The sequence below is a fragment of the Scophthalmus maximus genome, chromosome 8, assembly GCF_022379125.1.
Source record: "Scophthalmus maximus strain ysfricsl-2021 chromosome 8, ASM2237912v1, whole genome shotgun sequence".
Taxonomy (NCBI): domain Eukaryota; kingdom Metazoa; phylum Chordata; class Actinopteri; order Pleuronectiformes; family Scophthalmidae; genus Scophthalmus; species Scophthalmus maximus.
Window position 1 is genome coordinate 19,258,934 of NC_061522.1, and position 27,147 is coordinate 19,286,080.

General features: G+C 44.6%; 2 protein-coding genes and 2 non-coding genes across 10 annotated transcripts in view; 1 reads left to right on the forward strand and 3 right to left on the reverse strand.

Annotated features, from left to right (window-relative positions):
• Nucleotides 1-959: 959 nt before the first annotated feature.
• Nucleotides 960-11,879, reverse strand: LOC118312883. 6 transcript variants are annotated; one of them, XM_035637923.2, is made up of 9 exons: nucleotides 10,826-11,879; nucleotides 5,715-7,087; nucleotides 5,056-5,510; nucleotides 4,147-4,948; nucleotides 3,862-4,070; nucleotides 3,457-3,708; nucleotides 3,071-3,225; nucleotides 2,791-2,961; nucleotides 960-2,701 (listed from the first exon to the last, which is right to left on the reverse strand). In XM_035637923.2, the coding sequence occupies exons 4-9, from the start codon at nucleotides 4,328-4,330 to the stop codon at nucleotides 2,662-2,664; spliced, it is 1,011 nt and encodes a 336-aa protein (XP_035493816.1). In that variant the 5' UTR covers nucleotides 4,331-4,948; nucleotides 5,056-5,510; nucleotides 5,715-7,087; nucleotides 10,826-11,879; the 3' UTR covers nucleotides 960-2,661. The 6 variants fall into 6 exon arrangements, with proteins under 6 accessions (XP_035493816.1, XP_035493823.1, XP_035493821.1 ...); XM_035637930.2 differs by lacking the exon at nucleotides 10,826-11,879 and having other exon boundaries at nucleotides 5,804-5,889; nucleotides 6,493-7,087; XM_035637928.2 differs by lacking the exon at nucleotides 10,826-11,879 and having other exon boundaries at nucleotides 5,715-5,889; nucleotides 6,493-7,087.
• trnae-cuc lies at nucleotides 11,227-11,298 on the forward strand. Its single transcript has one exon. It is a non-coding gene; the product is annotated as a tRNA-Glu (tRNA).
• Nucleotides 11,880-13,555: 1,676 nt separating the features above from the next.
• Nucleotides 13,556-27,147, reverse strand: part of LOC118311971 (E3 ubiquitin-protein ligase DTX4) — a 30,666-nt gene continuing 17,074 nt past the window's right edge. For both annotated transcript variants that reach the window (XM_035636157.2, XM_035636155.2), the window contains exons 5-11: nucleotides 18,410-18,471; nucleotides 17,946-18,107; nucleotides 17,689-17,750; nucleotides 17,394-17,560; nucleotides 17,150-17,303; nucleotides 16,835-17,023; nucleotides 13,556-16,745 (exon numbers count right to left, since the gene is read on the reverse strand). In XM_035636157.2, the coding sequence (XP_035492050.1) occupies nucleotides 16,614-16,745; nucleotides 16,835-17,023; nucleotides 17,150-17,303; nucleotides 17,394-17,560; nucleotides 17,689-17,750; nucleotides 17,946-18,107; nucleotides 18,410-18,471 (928 nt within the window). In that variant the 3' untranslated portion in view covers nucleotides 13,556-16,613. The remainder of the gene's footprint in view (nucleotides 16,746-16,834; nucleotides 17,024-17,149; nucleotides 17,304-17,393; nucleotides 17,561-17,688; nucleotides 17,751-17,945; nucleotides 18,108-18,409; nucleotides 18,472-27,147) is intronic.
• On the reverse strand, nucleotides 20,097-20,184 carry trnay-gua. The gene is given in 2 exon segments: nucleotides 20,097-20,132; nucleotides 20,148-20,184. It is a non-coding gene; the product is annotated as a tRNA-Tyr (tRNA).

Consider the following 27,147-nt stretch of genomic DNA (forward strand, 5'->3'; position numbering starts at 1 on the left):
CTGCCGGCGTTCGGTCGCGGCTGCCGGCGTTCGGTCGCGGCTGCCGTCGTTCGGTGGCGACTGCCGGCGGTCGGTCGCGGCTCCCGGCTTCCGGCGGAGCTCGCGGCTACCGGCGTAGCTAGACTCGCGGCCGGGATGTCGTTAACATTCTATCGCCCAGCCCCTTGTGCTCTGCGTGTAATTATGGAGAACGCGTTCGCTGTGCCTCCCGGGTCTCTACGTCGTGTATGTGCCTTGTTACGTGCGACTGTTGTCATGGCAGCGCAGCAGACGCGGGGAGGAGCGAGGAGGAGCGAGGCGGAGCTTTGCGGAACACGAAGGGAGGGGGGCGAGGAGTGAGCAGGAAAGCGCTGGAATCGACCATAGTGTCACAGGGCTGTTTATACAGAAAGAGGAGGGGGCTGTGTGGCTTGATCCTGGAGGTGTTTTGACATGGAATGTCAAAGACATGTAGTTCACACACCTGAAAACCAATGTAACTTGTGTAAAAGGGGGCATAATATGGGCCCTTTAATGTCAGCCATCTTCCAATGTTATGGTTTAAATTCAATGTTGATGTCAAATTTAGTGAATATTGCCACACAGTCCTCTCACACCTCTCAAAATCCATACGCATTTTAACACCGTCCCTCTGTAAATGGTAAAGGGAAGGGAAAGATGAAGAGATGAGGGGAGATGGGAGAAAGGGGGCAGTGAGAACGGGACATGCTAACGGATAGTGCCAATTTAAAGATTACCAGGTGAGGGACGAAGAAGCAGTCCTCCATTCTGTGACTGCCGCGCTGTGGAGTTTGAATAGGATTGATTATGTCTGCAGACAAAGGGACCGGCAGCAACGTTAAGGTGAGTGCATGGACAGAGTTTTTTTTCGGGGAGTGGCACGACGGTGGCATATATTCTAAAACATAATCACATTGTAAAGATGAAGAGGTACATAACTGAGGAACAGCCAACGAGGCTTTGCAGCAGAAACTATAGCATCGTTTATTTGCTCTTTATCATGGGATTTGTCCCAGCAACATGCAAAGGATTTTATAGCCAAAAAGAGGGCCCTAGAAGTGTCAGGTAACGTAAAGCTTCCTTGTTAGCTTATCTACACAATAACAATCCTCTCTTCTATCAATCTACACAACTATCTCTTGCTAGTTTTCACATTGCTGTGTTTTGGAGGCCGAGCGCATTTTGCTCGTCTGAGGATTTTTTTTAACGTACTATTATAGGTTTGTTTTGCTTCCGCTTTAAGAAAGAGTGGATTGTGTTGTTGCCTTCGCAATACACGTCCATGATTTCCCGAGGGCGCAGCCTCGGCAGGAGCGCTGAAGGGAGTTGATTGTCTGCACCTGTTCCTGACGTGTCGCACCTGCGTCCAATCCTCGCTGGTGTATTTAGTCTCTGCGCTCCGAGGCCTCTGGTTCAGTTCGTTCTGTCAAGGTTGTGGGAGAGGAGCAGGTCCCAAATGCTGAGTGCAAATTAAAATACTACTTTTAATGAATTTGAAAACAAAACAAGCCAGGGAACGAGGCACAGGAGATATCGTCGACTGGGAACTGGAACAGATTCGAGCAACAGAACAGACGAACCGAGTCTAAAATAACCACAGTTCATTATCTGCCACAAATTATATTTTAAAAAAAAAGTAAAAAATGACAGAAGGAAACTTCCTTTGTGTATAAATTGACAAAACAATTACAGCAGAGAACTATTAGAACAACATTGAAATACAACAAACAATTTCAGTTTTTTAAAACCATTTACACAGAATTCACACAGAACCAGACAATTCTGCCCCTTCACTATGTCGAAGTGACATACTGGCACTTTGGGAACAGTGTATATATTTCAATAATATTGACTGTAGCAATTTTCTTTATTTCTGAAGTCAGTGGCACTGACTGCATTTATTTTTATGTGTAAGATCTATGTGCAGATTGTAAGGCCCACGGGCAGGTGGTGAGGAGGGAAGGGGGCCAGCAGGAGCAATGGATTTGGCTGCAGGTACTTGTAGGCCAATAGAAGGGCTGGGGTCACAGACAAGAAGCAGACCACTGCCTGTACTTTGTGGTACTGATGTTTGGGGCCTGGCTGTGGGGGTGCAACAGTGGGGTGTACCTGTACAGGTGGGAGAGGCACAGGGGCAACAGGAATTGCAGCAAGCAAGTTGACCCCTTGCAGCAGAATTCTACAATCGTTGTGCCACTGAATAAGTGTTGTTCGATTCACCTCAAACAATTGCAGAGTAGTGCCCTGCATAACTGCACCGTTAGCCAGGACCAGCTGCCTGATCTTGCTCTAGTCCCTGAGAACCAGAGTCCATCTGGTCAGAGCATATTTGCCCTGTTTTTTGGGGGGGCTCTTATGGATGTTATACAGTTTTACAAAGGTGGACTCAACGACCTGCCCACTGAGCAGGGGGTCCTGTTGATGTCATACTCTCCACACCCTGGTGTAAATTCAGGTTTCTTTCGAGAACACCTGAAGCGTCCTGCTTTGAGATGCATCTGGTGGCGTGCAGCATATGCAACCAGCTGCTGATCATTCAGGTTCTGCCACAGGTTGAACCTGAATGGTTCTGAGGTTCTGCCACAGGGCTGTGAGAGTGCTGGTTGTTGAGCGTCTGGCCAGTTTCAGTCCTCAGCCCAACCAAGTACTCGGCTAGGCAGTCTACACAGTCCATCCCTGGGACACAACGCTCATCCACAGCCTAGTAAGAGTACATTATAGTGAGAGAAAAAACATAACCGAAACCTAAAACATGTGGCATAGTATAAATTGTCACATTAAAAATCTCACCTGTTGCTGCTCAGGTGCTGCTGGGGCGATAGCTCATAATCCAGCCATAGCAGTAGCTGCAGCAGCAGGGACAGTGGTTGTGAGTGTGGTTGGGAGAAGAGGAAGTACAGAAGCTGAGCCAGTGGTGACAGCTGATAGGCCAGACATGATTCTGTTTGGAACATCCAAAGGCTTGGAAACAAAAAGGAATAGAAAACCAATAAAAATTCACAATATACCACAAATTAAAAGAGATTATGACACATTATATATATATATATATATAAAAAAAACCACTTACCAGCTGTTGTTGAGGTGCAGCATGGGTGGTGGGAGGTGATGCTGTAGGACCAGCAGTTGCAGCAGGAGGAACAGTAGCTTGGAAGCTGGTAGTAGCACTACAGGAAGTCTTGAACTGGCAGGGAGGGCTGATGGGCCTGAGGGCATATCTCTGCGCTCGTGAACAATCCAGAAATTGGCATTAAATCAGAGTTTATCTTTTTGTATTATGCTTTTATTCATTCATTTATTCTTGTGAAAGCATTGCCCTTTATTTATGTTTCTATTACGTTATTGTAATGTTATTAAAAATAAAGATTGCAATGAAAATTTAAAGTCAGATTACCATGGGCTAAATGTAAATCCACTGACATCATATGACAAAAAACATGTGACAAGAATAATTACCAGATGTTGCTCAGTCGCTGCTGCAGCGCTACGAGATGCAGAGAGATGGAGAGAGGAAGGAATTGGAATGCTGGCTGAGCTGATGGTGCGGGTGATGGACAAGTCAAGCAGCTCTATGGTGGGGTCCAAGCTGAGGCTCAAACCAGCATCCTCAAAGCTCTCAACGTCCAACTCTTCTTCAGTGCCTACATCCTCCAGCATCTGCTCAGTCTCCTCAGAGTCAGGATGTACATCCTGCAGGGCCTGCCCTGTCTGGTGGTACAGGTAATCGATACATATTAGCTCCCCTGAGACAGACAAGAGAATAGAAATAGGAAAATTGTCTTTCAGACGATGCATTAAAAAGTTATTCTTTTTTATGCATATGAAAAATAAACCTCATCACTATGAAAAGCTCAAACTCACTAGTGTAAACGGCTGTTGGCTGAAAAGAGGGACAAGCTTCCTTCCAAGCACCTTGACACTGTGGGTGTTGACACAGTGAACAAGGTCCCCTGAGTAGCTCAGCAAAGCAGGAGGCTTGACTGCCTGAGATGCGGCATGGCAGACCTGGTTCCATCTCTTAAGGCCTTCCAGGAGGTACAGCTGGAAATTCAGGCTGTTGGCACTCGTTCCTTAAGATAGAGGCAGTATGAGAAATAATTTTTGTCACTGTTTACAAGATAATAATAATATTTTTTTCATACTAACCTGGAATGAACCTGTTGAGATGCAAGTGGATGGACTGGAGCGATGTGGACCCTCTAGCACACCTGTAGTTTGGCAGGACAATGCGCTCCTTGGTGGTGGTGCCAGTCTGAGAATACAGGAGAACACCTGGTTCATCCTGGATGCACTTAACGTGCCTCCTCTGGATTTGCCAGATGTGCTGCATCCTCTCCTAGTCCAAGAGAGGGACACCAAGAAGGTCTCTGCCCTTTACCCCCATCAGCTTATTTAAGAGGTACTCAATCAGAACAATGGTCTGCTGCTCTCCTCTTGTCCGCCTTCTGCAATGCCGGGCCAGTTCATCCTTGGTTATGTGCTGGTCCACCATTTTCTCAGTGATGCCAGGGACACCTTCGCGTTTCAGCTGTTCCCTCTTTGCTCGCCGCACTCGCACTGTCCCACTCAAAAATACAGCATGACAGTTTTTTGGTATATGTCCAGTTTCACAACAAGGTCTGGCCATCCACCAAATGTTTGTTCAATTTAGTCTGTCCTCTGCCCTCTTATGCTGGCCTTGATGTGTTCCAGCCTGCTCAGGATGTCTCTGCCATAAACAGCCAGCATCCACCTGTGAGATGGTATGGCTACTGGCTCAGGCAGCTCCTGGAACTGGACAGGGAGCAGGCTTGGCCGGGCAGCAAAGTCCGAGCATGCACCAAGGTACCAGAGTTGCTTAAGCCACTCCTCGCTGTGGTTTTCCCTCAGCTGCCTGACCAAGCGGGAGGAACTGTTACCAAGGGTCCTCTCTCTCAGAAATCCTATGACCCGCATGTCACAAGCATATCTGTGTTAAACCAAGGGAAAGAGACAAACAATAAAATCAGCTCATTTGCAGTGTGTTTCATTGACAAAAAAAAATGAGACCTAAAACTAATAATCCCAGTTACTCACCTGTGAGTAAAGATTAGTCGGAACTCGAGCCTGTGAGCAAAGTCCAGCTGGTCCAAAATTGTTTTGCTGGTGGAAATGTAGCTGGTTTTTGCCTGGTTTTACCTGGCGGGCTCTCTTGCGGGCTCCATAGCCTGTGAGATGTTTACCACACACAGGACAGGACAGCCCTTCCAAAGGTGGTATGGCATCCACATAAGAAGCCGGTGGTTGAAAAAGCGCTCTGGAGTGGGGGTCTGATGATAAATTAATGATTAATTAATAAAAAATACCAGAGTTTAATGTCAGAGCGCAGCCGCTGGTGCTTCCACAAAGCTGCTGAAATCCATTTTTGGTCTTGAAGAGGAATGGTCTTCACTAGTTTCGCAGGGAGCCAGCCAGATGCTGAACCATCAGCAGCCTCCACATTTCCAGCCAACGGAAGAGGGTCAGGAGCAGGACGGGCCGAGGGACCAGCACTAGATGCAAAAACAAATTCAGCTGTTACAGAGGCAGGTGCTTAGGTCACAGGGGCGAGAGGAGCAGAGGAGGTGGTCACTTCCTAATTTGTAAATTAAAAGGGGCAAATATACACAAATACTTAACTACTCATGAAGGATTCTCGTTTCAAGTTTAATAAAATATTGGAGTGAAGACAAGAAGTTAATTGAAGTGTTTCTCACTACTCTAGCAGCGGACGATGGAACCGAGGAAGTGGAGGCGATTGAAGACACAGGAGAGGGAGGAAGAGACAGAGGGGAAACAGTCTGACCATAGCTCCTGAGACTGTGGCCAGGGGACGGGGGTCTTCCGTGCTATGGCGCGTGCAGCAGAGGACGACGAAGTGCTACTTGTCGGCTGAGAGAATAAGAGCACAGTTTACAACATTATAAACACAAACTGTAACAGGTGGAGACTGAACCCAAGAGCAGTACACCACGGGGAGAGCTGGTAATGTCCTTTATAACAGCAGACCAGCAGGTTGACCGGGGAAAAACAGGCTCAAGGCAGCTTGTAGCAAATACCAGGCAGAAGAGCAGGCAGGCAGACAAGGAATCCAGCAACACCCAAACGTGGACGGGGACAAAAGGTAGAGACGAGGCAGGGAGGTCGGGGTGAAAGCAGGGCCATCCGTCCAAAGATAATCGCTGGAAAGTCTCATTGAAGCAAAGAACAATCTGGCACTGAGTCTGTGAACTGGAGAGGCTTATATACTGCGTTGATTGGTGAGGGGAATGAACTGATGAGGTGGGTGTGGCTGGATGGCAGATTGGAGAAGAGGCGGGGTGAGCAGACTGTGACAGAAAATGCCAATATAGTTACTGAGCTCCGAGACCCACCGAACCGCGGTTTTGTAAACTGACAGGCATCAATAACCTGTATTGGAGCCTTTAAAAATGTATATATTTAAATACACAAAAAATAATGTAATATAAGTATCAGTATATCCTCATTACTTACCGATGTCAAAGTGGTGCTTACGCGTTGTCTGCCCAGGTGTAACAGAGGTAGATGTCGACAATGATGCAGTCGAGGGTCCTGGTTGTCACTGAAGGAGACACAGGGACCGAGCTGTAGGCTACAGGTTCCCAGAATTCAAACTGAAATCAACTTTACAGAATACAACACACGCCAACACATCATAATATATGTAAGTCAAGCCAGCCAACGTCATTTCTGACATTGAAGTCAGAATTAATAATAAAAAGAGTTTCATGTGTGCAGATGTGACAGGTTTTTTTCTTCCCATGTAACCAACAAAGTAGCGATGTATTGTGGTATTCAGATGGGCCCAATCTCAATGTACACACTCACAGACTTGCAGACTTTGAGCCGCATTCCCCGTTAAGTTTGTGAGGGCTTAGGTGCTGTCCCACTGTCATATCATCAAGCGCATGAAGGGCTCGCTCTGACTTTGTGATCCCTTTATGACGACTTTCTATCAGTCAGCATCGACGCAGACTTGCCTGAGGGAACTTCCCACAGTTGATAGCGTTGTGACGTGAATCACGGGGGTTCCCGGGGGAAACTTTTCAAAAGGTAAACAGCCGGCATGCTGGAAATAAAAAAAAAAGAAAGAAAAAGATTTAATTATTAAATTAATTATTTTCAAAATACATCTCGTCCACCTTGTAGGCAAGACCCTGGAACATGTTCAAATCCAGTCGGTTCCTCAAGTGCCTTGGCCGTGAATAAAGTACAATATGGAGAATAAAAAGTCCTTACAATTCTGCTACGCTGCTAGTTGAATCTCATGTGTCCAAGGAGGAAGTGGTAGAACTTCCTCTATTTACAGGTAGATAAGCTGCCACATGGATAGATATATGGCTGGACAATACAAAAAAAAACAAAAAGGAGACAAGGCAGATGCAAAAACAGGAACAAAGCGGGTAGAGGTAATTTACCTTCCATTTTATTTACTCGCCTATGCTTACATGTCAGGGCAGGGCTTTGTAAAAAAAAAAACTAAAAAAAAGAACTGTAATCTCGGACTGTGAAGCATCATAAACTCTGCACACATTTTCAAACTGACACTTGATCACCGTTGTCACTGGCGCTCTAGTTGCAGGTCACAAGACTCTAGTCAACGTAGATTTCAGTCTTCAAAAATTTTGTTGACAATAATATGATGCCTGTCATAGAGTTGACAGTGCCGCACAGCATCGGGGCAGCAAATACTGTTTGGGAGCAAATCTGAATGTGACACACATTCTTGCATTGCTCACCTTTTCTTTACCACAATAACCTTTGACAGACAACTGTCAACCCCACAGGAACGTTTGGGTTCTGTGGATCTCTGGAGCCTGCCTCAGCCAAGTTAGTTTCCTCACCTAACGCCGACCTCTGTCTGTCTGCCTGCCAGCCTCAAACGTCTCTGCACATGACTCTAGTGAAACGACTTTTATTAAACATCTGAAAAACTGCTTCTCTTGTCCTTGGTGTGCATAGTGGGCCCGAAACAGAGAACCTTAACTGTTCAGTTCCTTTCTCATCTTTGTGATTAGCTGCTTGAGCTTTTGCAAAAAGCAAAAATTAGCTTGACTCCTATTGTTAGATAGTTTTGGTAGAACTACGTCAAATACTGCTACAAAAATAGAGTACAAATGTATTAGTAAATGTACTGTACATCATAATTCTGTCACATGCATACACACTCTTAAAACCATAGCAAGAAGAATAAATTACATAAATCAAACTAAATACAATAAATGAAACACTCTTCTATGCCGAAAAAATACACTGAAACAAAATCAACACTATTTGCGAGGCTTAAAATACTAATTATGTATGGTATGTTGTTGCTGTTCTGAAATACCAGATCTGATATATGGGATTACTATTAAACGATGGCAGGACTGGGGACTTCGACAATGGTCAAAGTGGCAGAGGTGGGTGGAGCCATCTACTGGGGAAACAACTGCCTCTGAGCTGGCAATCTGTGGTAGGAAGCCTTTAGAGAATGCAGGTGTTGGGCCAGAGCAGCAGGCTTCCTCTTGACCACTGCCAGTCCTGCTGTGCTTTGTGGCAAGAGGGACTGATGTTGGGGGCAGAGGGTGATGCCAGGGGCCACCTTCCCGTTTCAGCTGTTCCCTCTTGACCTCGCCGCAGCAATGCAACATCTCCACTGTCCGGCTCCAGAATGCACAATGACAGTTTCGCCTTAAAGATGGGGTACAGAGGATGTGCATCCCTTTGAACACCCCGATGCCATCGCCGTATGAAATGTAAATGTCAAGTTTGACAAGGTCTGGGCCAGGTTGTCCACCCAATCTTTCTTTGAGTCTTGTCTGTCCTCTGCCCTCGAAAAGTCACTCCTCGCTGTTGGTTTTCCCTCAGCCGCCTGACCAAACGGGAGGCACGTTACCCAGCGCCCTCAGAAATCTTATCGCCCGCATGTCACAGGCGTAAACATCAGAACCAGCTAATTTGCAATGTTTCAACGACAAACATGAGACATAAGATGAGAGATAAATGACCTCAGATACTCGCCTTTGAGTCAGGATTAGTCTGAAGTCCGGTCTGTGAGCCGAATCCAGCCGAATTGTTTTGTTTGTGGAAACGTAACTGGTTTTGCGACCAGCTGAACTGCACCAGAGTCACTGTTATCAACAGGTAAAAAAAGGCCATGCCTCCATGCACACTCTGTTAGTGTTTCTGTTAGGCAGTCGGTGTATTTGGAGAATTGCGGATCTGTTGAAATGATGCGATTCAAAGCCGACTGCTGGCCTGTAATAGTATTTCTGAGTTGTGTTACAGTATTCTGCTACAGCTACAGCTGTGCATTTTACTTAGATTTGTGTTGTTTATGCCCTTCTTGTATAAGTGCTTGGGGATTAGTGAGTAACTGTATGTTGCACAGTGTGAATGTTTTGATTCCAATTCTTGATTTTTGTAATTTGAAAACCCTTTCACACAATCCCTGTTGATGCAATGATCCAAGGGCATACATTATCCTGTGATCTAGTATACACACTCCTCAAATCAAAGCGATCAAAGGCACACACACACACACACACACACACACACACACACACACACACACACACACACACACACACACACACACACACACACACACACACACACACACACACACACACCTTTCAGAATTAGACTTCTCCACTCAGAATTAGTTCTTCGGGATCTTCTCTCATTCTTCATTGGATTATACATATACAAAAAATTGTGATGGACTTAGGGTTTGGCATGCCAGACTGCATCTATGTAAACGGTCTAAACTCAAGGACTGCACATCCCTCCTTTGTCTGCACTCTCACCTGAGCACAACTTTAGTGTCCTGAAATGTCATCCTGAAGAGATTGTTGCCACAATACACACTACGCACTTATCACACAGAACAGGTAATACCCGTCCACATCCAGAACATGGCCGGCTCCCTTTGGGGGGGTCCGTAGCCTGTGAGGACAGGACAGCCTGACCTTCCACAGTAGTCCCGGCAAAAAGCGCTCTGGAGTCAGGGCCTGGTGCTAAATGAGAGCCGGCTGTGGGGAATGAACCAGTTTCAGGTCAGTGTGCAGCTGCTGGTGCTTCCACAGAGCTGCTGGAATCAATTTCTGATCCTGATGTGGTATGGTCTTCGTCAACTTTTGTGGGCAGCCAGCCAGGCCCGGAGCCGGTAGCAATCGCCTCAGTCTTCAGCCAACGGCAGAGATGAGAGGAGCGGGATGGGCTGAGGGAACAGCCACAGGCCGAGCAGCAGAGGCAGGTGCCATGGGGCCGAGAGGAGGCAGAGAAGGTGCCAGTATATAGACAGTTTATCAGCGCGAAGAAAACAACTCCATGGAAAGGTTGCTCACAGCTCAACTGCAGCCGATGGAACAGAGTGAATGGATGTGGTTGCAGACATGAGGGATGGGAGACGGTGTAAATGGAGATCCTTGGACTGCGGGCAAAAGCCAGGGTCCTACATAGCATGGTGCTCGTAACAGAGACATGGTAAAGAAGTGCCACTGCTGCTTACAATATTGTGAATAAAATAACGTGTCATGTGAAGACGATGGGAGGAAAACCCTGCTGTAGTTGCAGGACATGAAGAGAATATTGGTGGATATATTGTGAGCTCTCTTGTTCTCTCTACATCACTGACTCAATGCTGTGAAGTGGCACCGCGAGATCCGCTCAACTTAGGCTTCGTAAACTGTCCAGAAGGGGAAAATGAACATTAAGTGGAACCTTTCAAATGTTTACAATGTAAAAATTAGCAACCGGTAATCCCTCATTTCATCCCGTTTCATCCGGTTCTGTTGTTACAGATGGACATTAAGTCACTAACCGATGTCCAAGCCGACCCGTAGGGCAGGTGATGGTGGGGATGAGGATGCAGACGAAGGTCCACGCGGATGCAGTTTTCACTTCAAAATAAAAAACGATCTGCGTCCATACGAACACACGTGAAAACACTTATCACGTGAAAACACTTATCACGTGATCTAGCACGAACACCGGTCGTGTGCGTGTCGGTGTAACAGGTTCCCACAAACTCCATCTTATTGTGACACTAAAATCGGTGACTTAAAAACGGGGCTATTACCTAACTGAAATAATTCCGAAATATTTGGTGGTGGGACCGAGTATTTTGCATCATGCATTCTGAAGGACAGCAATATTAGTCCTTACTGTATCAACAGTAGATTGTTTAAAATATGATACTTATATTTTTGATACATCGCAACTTCCCTGGTGGTCTAGTGGTTAGGATTCGGCGCTCTCACCGCCGCGGCCCGGGTTCGATTCCCGGTCAGGGAACTACTCTTTTGTGAGTTTCGGCCTTCACAGGGACGCTTGGTTCAACAGTTCCTCACAGCACGGGGATTAAACTACGCGTTTTCTGATCGTCACCCCGCCACAGGCATTGACAATAATTACTTTGAAAAGGAAACTGGGTGCAATAAAATATGATTTCTAATAACCGCGGCGTGATTATTACTCATTTTTCTATTTTTTATACTTCTGATCTTCATGTCCTCTTCTAATGCACTTCACCTTTTTTTTTTAATTGAATGTATTATTTCTTAATGTTCATTTATATGCTGATTTGTAAAGCACGTTGAACTGCCACTGTATATGAATTGTGCTATATAAACTTCCCTTGCCTTTGTAAGGACGGGACTCCCTGTGATTGGGCAGCAGGTAGCGCCTCGTGCTACGGGTAGTGACGAGGACACAAAGCTAGAGAAGAACCAGTCAGGAAGGATAAGGATAAGGAGAGAGAGAGAGAGAAAGAGACAGCAACTGTCTGTGGTCACCACATGCAAAACCATTCTCTTTTTGGGGGGTTGTCTCGCTTCTGCCGCCATTGAGGCTGTTGTGACAACAGGTGGCGGTTTTGGGCAAAAATCATCTGCGCAGCGAAGCGGTTTTCAATATCATATCACTGTGTGGGGATTGGAATTGGCTCATTGGCGCCCCCTGCGGCTGCGGGCGCGGCGATGCGCCCCTGCTTGCTGTGAAGGTGCCGTGCACTGCACAGAAGCTGTGTGAGAAGGGGAAAGGGGAGGGGCGCAGTGTGTAAGACCTGTGCTTTTTCAATGAAACATTTGTCTCTGTGTCTTTCTGGAATAACAGTGAAAACTATTTATGCTGGACAGAAGTTTGGTTCTGTAAGGTTAAAGAAGTCTCATTTAAAATAATCTGCAGATGTTACCCAGTTAGGTCTTACTTTAAATTAAGTTCAAAAATGATATTGATTTAAAATGTACCTGTTCTGACCAGTCAATCGTTTTTTGGGGGAATTGTATACATACCTGTAAACTGTAAATTTGTTAAATGAATTCTATTTCTTTCTAAAATTCACATTAAAATGTAAATTTATGAGTAGAAAAAAACCTCATTTAAAAAAAAAAGAGGAAATGTAACTATATATTGCTTCAATATCTTTGGTGGAAAAACAAAAGGTGTCATGACTGTAGAACTGTGCTCCAAATGCGAAGTTTTCACTTCAGTTACATTGTTTATGAACAATAATAAAATAAATGTTTCCTTTGTTTATTTGTCTTTAGTTTGGTTATTTGTATACCTGATCTAGTAGAAGTATTAGTGCTTGTTTGTATGAATGTATCAAATAAAGAAATTGAATAAAAAAACAACAACCTAAAAATACAAAAAACAGACCTAATCTGTATAAATATATAAATGAATGAAGGGAGCCCCCTGGTGGTTAGGACTATTAGATGATCTTACCACCGCGGACGGGGTTCGATCCCCGACCAGGGAACTACCTTTATGTCAGTTTCGGTCTTTGCAGAAACGTTACGTTCCTCGAAACACGAGGACAAACTGTGTTTCATGAATACCGCCCAGCCACATGGAATTGACATTAATAGACACCAATTCGCAATATTAATATGATTCAGAATCACAGCGGCGTCACTTGCCAGTTCGCACCTTGGGACATAATCCAGAAATCATCTATGTCAAAATGAAATTTTCAGTATTCTTATCGACAATCTAAACGACAAGTAATGGCAAATAAGACATTAGAGAAACTGTGCGTGGGAACAGTGGAGTAGCGTGCCATGTTTGTTGCATTTTGAGTAGGTGAGAAAAAAATAAAAGTCCTCCTTCGAGCCGGATTTGAACCAGCGACCTAAGAATCTCCGCACAATTGCCAAAAGTGTGTGTGTGTGTGTGTGTGTGTGTGGGGGGGCATTCTCAATAAGCCGATGTCCTTGTATCAGCTATGAAGTGATAATTGAACGATTCATCATCCTTGGTAAGAGTTGGGTTAATAAACAGACTCTTTACAATTGGGGTTCGAACCAGCAACCTTTGGATCCGTAGCTCCTTAGGCCATATTCCAGAAAAGTCACAATTGTACATATTTCTCAAACTAAAACAATCAAAAGGGGCATCCTATAGCTTCCGTCCGGTAGCAGAGTCAGTATTAATTCATATTTTCACAAGCTGTCTCCCAATTTCCCCTTCTTTCCTCTCGAGGATTCATGTGATGTGTTTTTTGCGTGTGCTTTTCTATGACCACTACGAATCAGGACGACACAACAGGTAATTTCCATTCATTCTTTATTTTTTTTCTTCTTCTCGTATTAATCATTCATACCCCAGAATTTATTCTGCAATATTTACACGTGGTTTTCCGTATCACAGGTTTGGAGGCTCTCTCTCTCGCATACCAGCACCTACTGTCACATTTCCCACCCTCCCCATCCACAGACACAGGATATACTGCCCTCAGTATAGGGATGGGTAAGACACCAACAATTTAAGGGGGGTAAAAAACGGAAATGGTGAGTCATACTGGTCATAGCTGTTTGCCACATTGCTGCAGACACTGCACATGCCATGGATCAAAGCCTTCAACCAACATTTATTCTCCTCCAAAGACACTGGATATTCACGGTGATTGGTGCACCAGGATGAAGGTCTGCTACAGAGGGCCTGCAGCGCAAGAAGTTTGATTCAGCAAGTTGTGAGAAATGGCAGTGAATCTCGAAATTTGGTTAAAAAAAAAATCAAATTCTCTTTTAATGACACATTCAAATAACGGAAGTGACCATGTGATGATACAGAGTCGTTTTTTGGGGCCGACAGAGTGAGAGAACTGCAACAACACAAAGACATTTTTTTTTTTTTTTATAGTTTTAAAATAATAAATTTGACCACGTGACCTGCATTTGACTCCCTCTGCTGATAGAAAGAGATCGTGAAAGCAGACTCACACATTAAAGAGCTGCAGTAAGACAGAGGCTCAGTGCAGACCAGGAGCTGAACAGATATGTAAAAAAAAAAATAAAACAACAACAAAACAAAAGTATTCTTTACCTCACAGACGAGCAAGTGAACAAAGGTTGGACTTGCTATTAAAAAATTATTACATTTCACACTCAGATAAAAGTCTACCATCAAATTCCTTTTCCAAAGAAAAGACGAGTCCAGCTTAAAATCAGCGTAACTTCTGTACACAATAAAAATAACAAAACGTACATTGTGTTGCACAATAGCTTCTTCGTAAACCAATTATAACAAATGCAAATGAGTATTTTAACTTTAACATAAGTGTAGGACATGGGGAAAAAGGCAAATTAATCTATGATAACGACAAGAAAAATGCTAAGTGTAAAAACTAGATATCATAACGAAAAAGCGAAAAAGAAGTTACAGCACAGGGGAAAGAACCATTGATCACCACCAGAGGTTGAGGACGAGGTGATTCCCACGTACCCGAACAATACCCTTAACTGGGAGCACGTTTGGTAGTATACATAGTACACAGATTCACACACAAACACACCACACACCATGTAACATTGTGGTAAGGGGTCACCTACAGTCCCAACTCGGAGACCGGGCGGCGTGGAGATAAGAACAGTTATCTGTTGCCGAGGTAAGATGGACGCTCACCTTACTTTAAAGGCCCCATATTATTAATCTCTGTTGTGTTTTTGTCATGAACACAAGCTTGTACCTTTTTGAATTTTGATTTGAATCAGAGAACCATATATTTTCTGAAACAGGTCTTAATCCCTTGTACCGACGATTTAACCGGGAGAACTGTACGCATAAGGAGAGCGTAAATCCATGTATATATAGATATATATATATCTATATGTAGGGGGTTTAAAATAATATAAACATAGGACCTTTAAAAGTGCCTGTTTAAATCACAGGTTTTGACATCATGTACCTAGAGCCAAGGTCCTGGTCTACCAGAAGGTAGCCGCAGATTACACTCTTAACCAATCCGTGTCCTGGGATTTCTGAGCATTTCATCGTGATTTGTCTCCACTAAAAATATTTCAACCCAGGACAGTTACATCATTTTCCCCCCACCCTCCACAGGGGCACCGTGTTTGAGCAGCCCAGGTCATGACCTCTGGTCCAGCTCGGCCTCTCTCATCCTATCCATCCTCCCCCACCTCTGCTCAATCTGTGACATGATACAACGTGAACACTCAAAACGGACGATGAAATAAAATAAAATAAAACATACATGTTAATACTGGTACCTGTGTATGTTAGGTTAACTTGTACCACAGTGGCTCAATAGTAAGACTCCAGAACTGCCCCGAGCTTCGAGACCTTCAGTTTGGTCTTTTGTCCGCATGACACAATCGTAAATGAACAGCCTACGTCGTATAAACCCATCACGACGTAAATAGTAAGAGGTATGGAATGACGCTAAAATGAGGATTATAGTAATGGTTAAAAGGGTAACTCAAGGTAACATGAATAAACTTGATTTGTTCCAGTAGCTTGCAGGTGGAGATGTAGTTCACCAGGCACGCCACAAGAGGGAGCAACAGCACTAAAACTCCAGCCGCAAGCAGGCAGGTGGTTTTGAACAAAGCAGCGAGCACTTGCAGCTCCTCTGACCTTCTTTCATCGCTCTTGGTTTCCGTGAGTTTTTTAATCGATAGCTAATGTACCCGAACAGTACCGCACAAGTCTGTTTAACTCTACTCCTGTCCTACGCCTCATTCATACACCTTCTTCTCTCTTTCTGCGACACCATTCCTGCTCCCCTCCCTCCGGTAACCTACCCCCACTGCTCCAGCCTCTCCCTCCCTTTGTCCTCTCTCTCCCCCAGCTTTTTACTCAACTGCTTCTAACGTTCCACCATCTTTTGGTTACTCTTTTTTCTTAGTAAAGTCAACTTGGTTTTTTGTCCTACATATTAGTCCTATTAGTACCGGTTCACTCTCACTTTCTGACATTTAGTACCGTGCTGGTTAGTGGCTGAAACCAAGAGCGCGTCTGATTTTCCAATCCTCCTGCTTGTCTGCATTGCTTTTCTCTCTGTGCTGCTGCTTCCTCATGTCGTGAAGTCTGGACAGGGAAACCCAACAGTGGACTCAATCAACATCTTGATAAGTGGCTACCTCTGCAAAACAAAATCAATGTCTTCTATTACCCCCGAAACGACCCCCCACCCCCTCCCTGCACTACTTTAAGTGCTGACACAGTCTCTGTCAGTCCAGGACCTCCTCTTTTTATTTTTTATTTTTCATTTGCGAGACCCACTCCGCTCCCCGTTTCCCCCTTTAACCCTTCACTGCTCTCTCTTCGACGTCTCCTCCTTTTCTGCTTGCTCGTTTTGTCCCTTTTCACTTCTCCAACAGCGCGTCGTCCTCCGTGATGCCCTGAGCTCGGAGCTCGTCCAGGACGTTGCTGAGGTGTCCGGGGTCGGGGAAGCCGTGGCCCGTCAGGTTGGAGCCGAACTCTGTCTTGTGGTGGACCTTGACGAGAAGGAGAGCGTATTATCCGTTAGTTTCAAATCTGATCGCAAACTACAACAGTTGCAGTCTTAACGTTATTGAGTGTCTACCTCGTTCCAGATGACGGTGTCAGACTCTCCTGTGGTGCTCGAAGTACCGACAGAGAAGATCAACCTGCGGTCCCACGCTACCAGGAGCAGTCTCAGTACCTTGCGTCCTCTCTCGCTGTCTGGGAGGTAGCAGTGTCGCGGAAAGCCTCTGGCAGTGAAGGGCTTCCCTGGGTTCGGATGTTCTGGTCCCTGAATGGAGAGAGGGGAGGTTAGATGTTGGCGGGCTGATCAGCCTAACTCCTACACCCATATATCACGTATGCAAAAAATAAAAAAACACATGCACACCACTGTCAGTCCAGTTCTTTTCAGTACCTGAATTCCTGGCGGTATGTTGTAGATGATGCGTATGCTTTTGCTGTCGGGGTGTCCTGGTAGCGAATGAGGGATGACGTGGTACTCCATCTTGCCTGCCGGTTGGTTGCCGGTCTTCACGCCGTAGATGGTTTTACATGTGGGACACTGGAGACTGATAAGAGAAGCGAGGATTGATCGATTATAGATATTGTTTGTCCAAAAATTTGAGGGAGTGAAGGGGAGGGTCGGGTCTCTGACCTACCTGCCGTCCTTGTTGCCGTTGTTATACATGGCCACTAGACACAGGAAATGGTACTGGTGTCCACACTGCGCCAGTCGCCCCACCGACTCAGCCTTTGAAATGGACCCCACCCCTGGACCTTTGTATCCAGACGGACCCCCCAGTGGCTCCATACAGATGGTACAGTCCTGGACAAGACAAGACAAGACAAGGAAAGGGAAAAACAAAAACAAACCGCATAACGAAAACCATTATTATGAGTCTTGTGAGTGACAGTAGCATTATGAAGGATCTAGACAGAAAACACAGGTCATACCTCCTCTGGTGGACTTTTTACTTTCTGCAGATACTTCTTCACCACCTCCTCCGGGGTTTTACCTGCAGGGAGCAGAGAGGAGTGATGAACGGATGAAATGATGGAAACTGACAAGTGACAGAATGATACCCTCATCCTCAAAGGCTGATGATGAACGGTGAGATCAACTGCGAAAGTCTCTCTCTCTCTCTTATTACGGGATGTCAGTGATTTAAAAAATGACGTCATTAAGAGCACTGAGGTAGTTTCATGCTCACCCTTGCGAGCTTGTTTCTTGGTGGTCTTCCTGCAACAGTGGCCAAGGCCTGGGACTGGTTTGATGTCGCTCTTGCTGACGGGTGGCGGGTGCAGCACGAGTTTAGGAGGCCTGGTTAGGCACACGGGCAGAGCGGCAGCACTCATCAGGATCCCTGTGATTCCTGAAATAGACGAGTAAATAATGGTAGAGAAAAGGGATTCATTGGATGAGTGAAATTGCAAGATCGTTTAGGTTCAAATCTGAGACTAAATTCGACTCAGGTCAGTGTGTGTGTGTGTGTGTGTGTGTGTGTGTGTGTGTGTGTGTGTGTGTGTGTGTGTGTGTGTGTGTGTGTGTGTGTGTGTGTGTGTGTGTGTGTGTGTGTGTGTGTGTGTGTGTGTGTGTGTGTGTGTGTGTGTGTGTGTGTGTGTGTGTGTGTGTGTGTGTGTGTGTGTGTGTGTGTGTGTGTGTGTGTGTGTTTACCGGCCAGTGCAGGGTGAACAGGACTGGATCCGTTGAGGTTCTTCACTGGGACGGTGGGAACACTGCAACAGAACACACACACACACACACACACACTGTTAAGTACAGTTTATTTCCACACTTCCTCACAGGTCAGACATTGGCGGGTGGGAAATACTTTGAGGTAATCATGACGAGACGCCACCAAACTGATACTCACTTTGAAAAATGGATGACTGTCATTATTACAGTCAGAGGACAGTTAAGAAAAAAAAAATCACAAAAGGAAAAAAGACAAGAGGCTAATGACCTTAGCTGAATAAACAAGTGTCCTTCCACAAAAACATCCACGAGACAAAATTGAAGAAAACTTATAAAGTCTCAGAAAGCAACTCGGTTGTTTTGTCTTCTCGTCCCTTTGTATCTCCGTGTCTCACGGCGTTACTACTTTGTTTGCCTGCTGGGAAGCTTATGAATGACTACGCCAGGCTCTGTGTGTGTGTGTGTGTGTATGTGTGTGTGTGTGTGTGTATGTGTGTGTGTGTGTGTGTGTGTGTGTGTGTGTGTGTGTGTGTGTGTGTGTGTGTGTGTGTGTGTGTGTGTGTGTGTGTGTGTGTGTGTGTGTGTGTGTGTGTGTGTGTGTGTGTGTGTGTGTGTGTGTGTGTGTGTGTGTGTGTGTGTGTGTGTGTGTGAGCTAATCCACGGAGTTTCCATCTGCTCACTGAGCTCAAAGAGATGCACGTCATACAGCTGCTCGCTGGGGGATTACCTGCTTCATCACAAAGCCAATGGTCGTCATCATCATCTTTGACGGACATGTCTCGCACATAGGCACTCAGACCATTACGTTTTCATTTAACCGTACAGGACTTGACAGAGTCCAGTGTCTTTGCTGACAGTAATCTGTATATCTGCTCAGAAGTCAGAGTTTTATCTTTAGAAATGTGTATGATATGATTATATACACAAACATGCGAGACTCTCCCAGGATGGGAACTGTACATTTTAGTGGAGAAAACTCTGAGGTCAGGTGATGATAAACTTCTACAACTGACACTGGACACTAGGGGTCATTGACAGGTTAGTCCATTTTAGACTCCAAATGTGCTTCAGGGTTTCCATTTCAGTACAAATTGCTAGATGTTTATTTTGTAAATATCATTAAATAAATGAATATTATTATGTAAATAAATCATTTTAAAATCCAACTATTAACATTTTACATTCAGACTGTGTCGCTATTATGTTGCACTTCATACACAGAAAGTCACGGCTGCTCCAAAGTGTTGATTGTGCGGATTGTTATTGAAATATTGATACTTCCAATTCCTGTTCTAGGTGTGTCACTATGGGGATATTTATCACTGACCGTGGGAAAATGATTGACTAGACAAGAGAGATTTGAGACAGATCGTTAGAAATGTAAAAGTCCGTACTTTCTTTTTTTCCATTCTTACTACTTAACCCTAACCCAGACCTGGAATTTACTAAAATCAAATTCCATGCTTTTCCACACTACGTAGGAACCCTGTTAAATGTACGACTGTCCTCTGACTTCCAGCTGTAGGTGAGAAAAAAAACACACATGCTGCCAAGTGTGGAGGCTGTGTTCAAGCCCCGACTGTCCAACCTGAGATCTCCTGTTCACTGAAAATCCAACAGCTGCCAATATGCGAGTGGACCTGAGGGGTCTGGACAAAACATGTCCTCCTTCGAGCCGGATTTGAACCAGCGACCTAAGGATATCAGTACTGACACACTACAGTCCTCCGCTCTACCAACTGAGCTATCGAAGGGATAGAATACCCTTTGTCCAACAAACCGAATTTGATAGTGGTTCATTCTCTGTAGAGAGGGTAGCAGGGGGTGGTGATGATGATGATCTGTTATTTCCTGTTGTTGGCTTAGCTTTAACAGGCTTTTTGTGTTAGTGCACTAAGCTGCTTTCACTTAACCCCACTCGGCGACGCATGACGACGTGCTAGTGAATGATTCACTGGCGCGCGCGCCTGTGTGTGTAAGTCTGAGTGTGAGAGTGTGAATAGAAAAAACGGTAAACATACAGATATCACTGACGATAGATATGAGCAGGTGACTCTGGTCCACTGTGAAATCCCATAACACACCTATTGTTTCACTTCTATCATGTCACAAGAGTCAAGATAATAAAGCAATGATGCACACAGAGGACAATAGTGGTTTAACTTTTCTGTCTAACAAAAATGACAATAAATAGCAAGAAACAAAAAATTGAATTACATATCGGGTTGGTAACCAAGTATTGTGATGGCATCAAATCAGGTGACAAGTCTCTATAGGTGGACACATTCACACATGTACCATCTGCACAGACCCTCGTGATGAAATTGAGGTCATAGAGTTATGACAAACTTTTTATAAAACCTAATGAGCAACAGTTTTTCTAGTTTAACCAGTGGGAATAGATGGCTGTGGGTGCTTTCACGTATTGATATTACATTTCCATGGATCAGATTAGCGCACGCGCACACACACACAGACACAGACACACACACACACACACTAATCACTTGTGTACAGTCAATGGATCTATCAATAATATCATTAACAGGCTGCTGCGTTAGCAGGGAAGTGTTTACGGAATGAGGTAAGGAAGACAGACAGTCACAGACATTAACACACTGATGTGCTGATTACACACACACAAACACACACGTAAGCACTAGCTTTGTTAACACGGCTGACTCACAGAGCACGTTAGTTGTCTCATGGGTGACATTTCATAAGTGTGTGTGTGTTCATACTTGTGTATGTTAGTAAACATATGATGCAGTTCTAATAGACGTGTTATCTATATGTAGATGTCACTATTGGTCCTCATGACCAAAACAGAAAAAGGAGGAAGTATTGGTGGAGAAACAGGAAACCAGGGAGCTCTTATTGAAAGTGAGACCAGTAAAGAAGAAAAAATGCTCGGGAAATTTAAAAGAGGAAGATCCCGTCCATGCCTGTGTGTGTGTGTGTGTGTGTGTGTGTGTGTGTGTGTGTGTGTGTGTGTGTGTGTGTGTGTGTGTGTGTGTGTGTGTGTGGTAGGGGGGGGCTGAATGAGACCCCACTCTCTTGACCCCGTGACCTCAGAACCACCCTTCTACCCTCCACTCGCTTCCCACCAGATCACACACACTCCCCCTAGCTTTGTCTCACACACTCCCTCCAGCCCTCGCCCCTTGGCTCCTCCTATTCCCCCCGGGCACAGATGGACGTCGGCTGGACTGATTTAGACTGCAGACATTAACATACTCCCATATATTCTCACACACATATTGTCACACGCAAATAAAGCTGCGCCCACAGCCTCTCACACATTATTATTATGGACGGACACATACACACACAAACATGGACTGTTTCTTACAGAATAGTTTATGATGTTTCAAACAGACTCATCAAACCTCATCTTTCGTGAAATAATGATTTGATGTGAGTGTGTGAGAACATATTTGTTATCTTTGACTGACTGTCAAATTTTGTAAAATCCTAGAACGTGCATTTGTTACATGAATAATGACTGGATTAGCTTGACAAATATATTGTTCAAAGTTGTGAATGTTCAAAAATTATTCATTATAAAGATGTGTGAATGTTGTCAGTATCTTGGGACGCTGATCTAACCATCAGAATTTTTTTTAAATGGACTGAGGCGATGATGTATTGATAAACATTATCCTGGATATAAATCCATTAAGCAGACAGGCAGGCAAACACACAGGAAGGACAATGTCTGGATTTCAGTTCAGGTCTGAGAGCAGCTTTAGAGTCTCCAATGACCCCTTGTGATCTGATCTCACTTCTCCGCCCTGTGCAAAAAAACACACGTACGTCATTTCTGTTCACAAAGACCAAGATATGTCGTTTTCAGCTAATCCCACTTTACAGATGGGTCTGTTGTCAATGTGTGTGTGTGTGTGTGTGTGTGTGTGTGTGTGTGTGTGTGTGTGTGTGTGTGTGTGTGTGTGTGTGTGTGTGTGTGTGTGTGTGTGACAGAGAGAGAGAAAGAGGGACAGCAGGGCAAGGAGAAGCTGAGTAAATCAATGCGCAGGGCACAAAAGAAAATCAATGTGTCGGTCAGTGTTAACATTGTGGTGGTGGCCACAAATAAATCAGTGTATGTGAACACACACTGAGAAGTATAAAAAATAATTTCTATTCATCGTAAAAACTATGGTAGGTCAGAGGATGTCAGCCGAGTAGGGCGGCCCTCAGAATGTGGCCCCGGACACATTTGCGTTCACACCACTAAAGGAAATGTGGGCCTGATCAGATCTCAAGTGTGTCCTCTCAATGCTTCCTGGATGCGTTCACACATGCACATCATTTCACTTGTTGCCTGCTGACCAATGAAGGCATCAAAAGCCCCAAATCTTGCTCTAAAAGCCTCTGAACTTGTACTAAAATGTGTACTTCAAATACAAAAGACACACACAGAGACTCTAAAAGTCAATTGGCCACCAGCAAAGCAAAAACAACAGTCGAGAGAAATACTCTGGGAACTCAATGTCACAATGGAACGTGGTGGTTGAGGCATGTGTAACAACTGATACTTGTGAATTCCATTCTGATAGACCGGTCACATTTTTCTCAGTCTTTCTCAAACATTCGAGGTTATCAGTTTTGTCCGAGGTTTTCATTCTGCGTGTTTTCCTTGAACGTGTGTAAAAGTCGTAGATAGCGAACTTAACAGGTGCCAACACATTCTCGCTGCACATCTCCGCCTCCCTGTTTCTCGTCGGTTTCCTAAACAAAGTCAGACGGTGCAGCCACGGTGTAACGCTGGCCTGCCCTCGACACGCCGGCCTCTCCTCCACTCATTCATTTCCTTCGTCTCGTTACCATAATCCCCCAACTGGAGACAGAGCGCACATTCTTCACTGCAGCTACCATCATGACCGTCAATATTTACCTTTTTCTCTGTGGGAGGGAGGAGGAGGACAATGTGTGGTTGTGTCCATGTGTGTGTCTGTCTGTGTGTGTGTGTTTGTTAAAGGCCTTCACGGCCAGGCATTACTTTTGCTCGGGCCCAGTGAGTGTTTGTGTCACCTCCCCCTCTTACGGTGGCGTTGTCCTGATTTCTTGCACGACTGTGTGATCAATCTTTGACAGTTTGCTGACTCGTTCCATTGTATTGTACCCCCCCTCCCCCCACCCCATTCCCATCAGTCCCATGTCTCAGGCCCTGTCTGAGTCTGAGACTGTCTCCACGCACGCACACGCACATGCACACACAACAATGCTGACTGGACCCGTCCCATTGTCTGCCTCTACGCCACCCAAAAAATATTCACATTATCAATATGCAGCTGGATCAGCAAGGGCTATCTACATGAGGGGGTATTCCACCACATTGCATTCAAACTACCCCAATAAATGCTTTCAGGGGAAACTTGGAAAGTAAGGTATCTTTACTCACTGGCATAGTAGTTACGTATACAACTGCCTCCAAACTCCCTAAATACTGAGAGGAATGGAAACAGCCAGAACGCATCCGAATCAAGAAAGTTGAGGAGGAAAAGAAGGAGCAGAGAAAGAAAATGGACATGCCTGAGCAGAGAGAGAAAGAGGGGGAAGGAGAAGAGAGCAGAAAGAAGTGGAGTGAGTGGAGGCTCCACATTGTGCTGCTAATGCAGCCAAGACTTGGGTAATCCAACAAAGGTTGCTGTGGAGACCAACAATGAGGCTCTGAGGGGCCCAGACTGCTGAGACGCGACGGGAGAGGCAAGAGGAGAGGAGCTGGGCTAGAGGCAGAGGAGGAGGAGGGGGGGCAGGGAATGAACAGAACTCAAAACTATCTGACCTTGCTTTCAGTTTGAAGGTGAAGATTATATGTAAGACAGTATGTTTAGTTGCTTTAGAGGTTAACATCGATTCGTTTTGTGGGTATCTGGTCACAACGAATTAGATCTGATCGAAGATTAAAAGTCAAGGGATCACAGTTGTTACATCTATAAAAAAATCCTCCTGAGTGGGGCATGGATTGTCTGTATCAATTTTCAAGACAATCCCTACAACAGTCGTCAAAAGATTTGATTGAAAACCAGAGTTAGTGGGATTTGGGTTATGTAGTAGAATGGATCCCTCCAACAGTTATTTCAATATTGTGAACTGTGAAATTCCCATTTCACATGGGAATCAAATTAAATCAGTAAGTTCGAGATAAGAGATCAAAGCCAGTCACCAGTCCGACTACTGACCAATCAGATCACTGGATAACCAGCGTTGTCATTCTAGAGGATCCTGACTGGGACAAAAGAGTTGAAGTAATGTTACAAATAATAAAGCGCAGCAGATATAGAGCTCAACAGTGACCAGTCACTTTTAGAACGGCTCCGGTTCCAGAAGTGAATTTCTGATTCACCCACTCACTCACTCCATTGACATTTCATAAAATCCCTATATAAATAACATTATTTTTTACCCTATTGCTTCATAAACTACCTCACAGATAGCATTACATTCAACCAGAAACACTGAGAGAACCAGAATCAGCTCGCATCCATGAAATACATGTGTAAATTCATTTTTCAAATAAATCCTGGTAACATACAAAACAGTCACTTGACATCAAGTTGATGCCAACTGTAACTGAATTCATGTAAGTAAAGAATGGCTTTGACAGCATTTTATTATGCTTCTGCATGGCAGCAGGTGGAGGTGTAAGAGACGAGCGTATCATGACGGGAGTTGTGAAGTGAGTTAGGCAAGACAGTAACAGTTCAGAAGAAAGTGAAATAAAAAAAGGAAAGGAATGAGGAGGTTAAGGACTAGAGAATGAATTTTAAAAAAAGAAGCAGGAGCATGGAGAGAGGTGGTGGGGGAGGAGAGCGACGGAGACCTCCAGTTTACTTGGCCCTCTGCAGCTGGTCAACAACACTTTCCCACTTAACAACCAGCAATCAAACAAGAGGGCCTCAGGTTTACTCACAGACACAGACCTCACAGTGTGTTACTGCTGGGTGTCCAAAGGTGAACACTGACAGAGGTGAGAGAGACATGAGAAGAAGACTTAAAAGACTCATCTTCAAAGTGGACTGTTGGCATCTCACCATGGTAAACTAAATTAAGTGAGTGCGCTGCTGTATATTTAACAGGGGTGTGAATCTTCACTGGTCTCAGGATTCGATTCAATTACGATTATCCTGCCAACGATTCAATTCGATATCACGATGCGATGCAGCCTCCATTTTTGATATCACTGCACATCATGGCTACGTTTTCATCAATGAATGAAAGCAGTCAGATATATATGAACTCCCTTTTTTATTATTATTTTAACTGCTCTAAAAAAGGACACTTAGCAAACAGCAATGTAGTGTAAGCTATTTTATTTATGTTACATTACATTTTATTTGGAATCTGTTTTTGGGTTGCCTCAGCAAAATGCTGAGTGATTTTAAGTTGGGCTTTAATTGTGAAGGGCAGAAGGGAAGAAGGGAGCGGATACGCTGTAGTGTGTTTGACGGTGATAAATAAGGTTGTTGTTCCGTTTTGGATCAGGCTGATTCATACTACAGTCCCCGTGTTGTTATGTGTTTTTATTACTATTACTATATTTACTTTATTGTCCAGCCGCTATAATCGATCATGGTCCGTCACTGCATTGATGCAGCATCATCCAAGTCTGCATCGCGATGCATCTTAGAAACGATTCATTTCAACACCCTTAATATTTAAGTTTGGTCGTCACATGATCTGAGGTCAGAGGTTGAGGCGGTGGACCCCTCACAGAACTGCTCTCTGCTCTTTGAACCGTGCATACTGCTCTATCTATAAAATAACTTGAGAGGGAGGCACTGCTGACCCATGGCCTCACACACACACACACACACACACACACACACACACACACACACACACACACACACACACACACACACACACACACACACACACACACACACACACACACACACACACACACACACACACACACACACACACACACACACACACACACACACACACAGGAATCCAAGTAACCAGTTACACAGTCAATTTAACATGTTCTAACTTCAGTTTGGCCTTGCCTTATTTTTTCTATGGATAATCTTTGTATTCTAATAAATCCGTCTACTCTTACATCACATGCATTTTAATACCTGTTTCATACTAGAATTCACTGGCTACAATTTCTGCTGACACACGACTGACTAACTGAATGGATGGCCTCCTGTTCTTCTCTCACCTTCACGAGAAATTAATTCACATTTCACAACATCACTTTCACCTCTGTAAGAAAAGTTTGCCCTTGCTTTGATTCAAGAAAATGTCAATTTCACACCAAATAGGTCCAACACCCCAAAATACACTTCAGCAACAACAAAAAGACAACAGAACATTTCACCTGAGGTCTGCACCACGAAGCAGGATTTGTGGACAACGAGGTTACTTCAGGTTTAACTCTGGGTTTTCCATCCTACAAAGCTGGTTCTCTTCTTACGCTCTGGTAACTTACGGCTAGTTGAGTTTGAGATAAGATCAAAGACATCAAAGCCAGTCACCAACTACTGACCAATCAGATCACTGGAAAACCAGCGTCGGCATTCTACAGTATCCCGACTGGGACAAAAGAGTTTAGAGTAACGTGACAAATAATAAAGCGCAGCAGATATCAAGCTCAAAGGTGACCGGTGGCCACTTTTAGAACAGCTCCGGTCCCTGAAGTGAATTTCATATCCTGGGTGCATTGAAATAATGCCACTCACAGTCAACAAACCCGACTCATT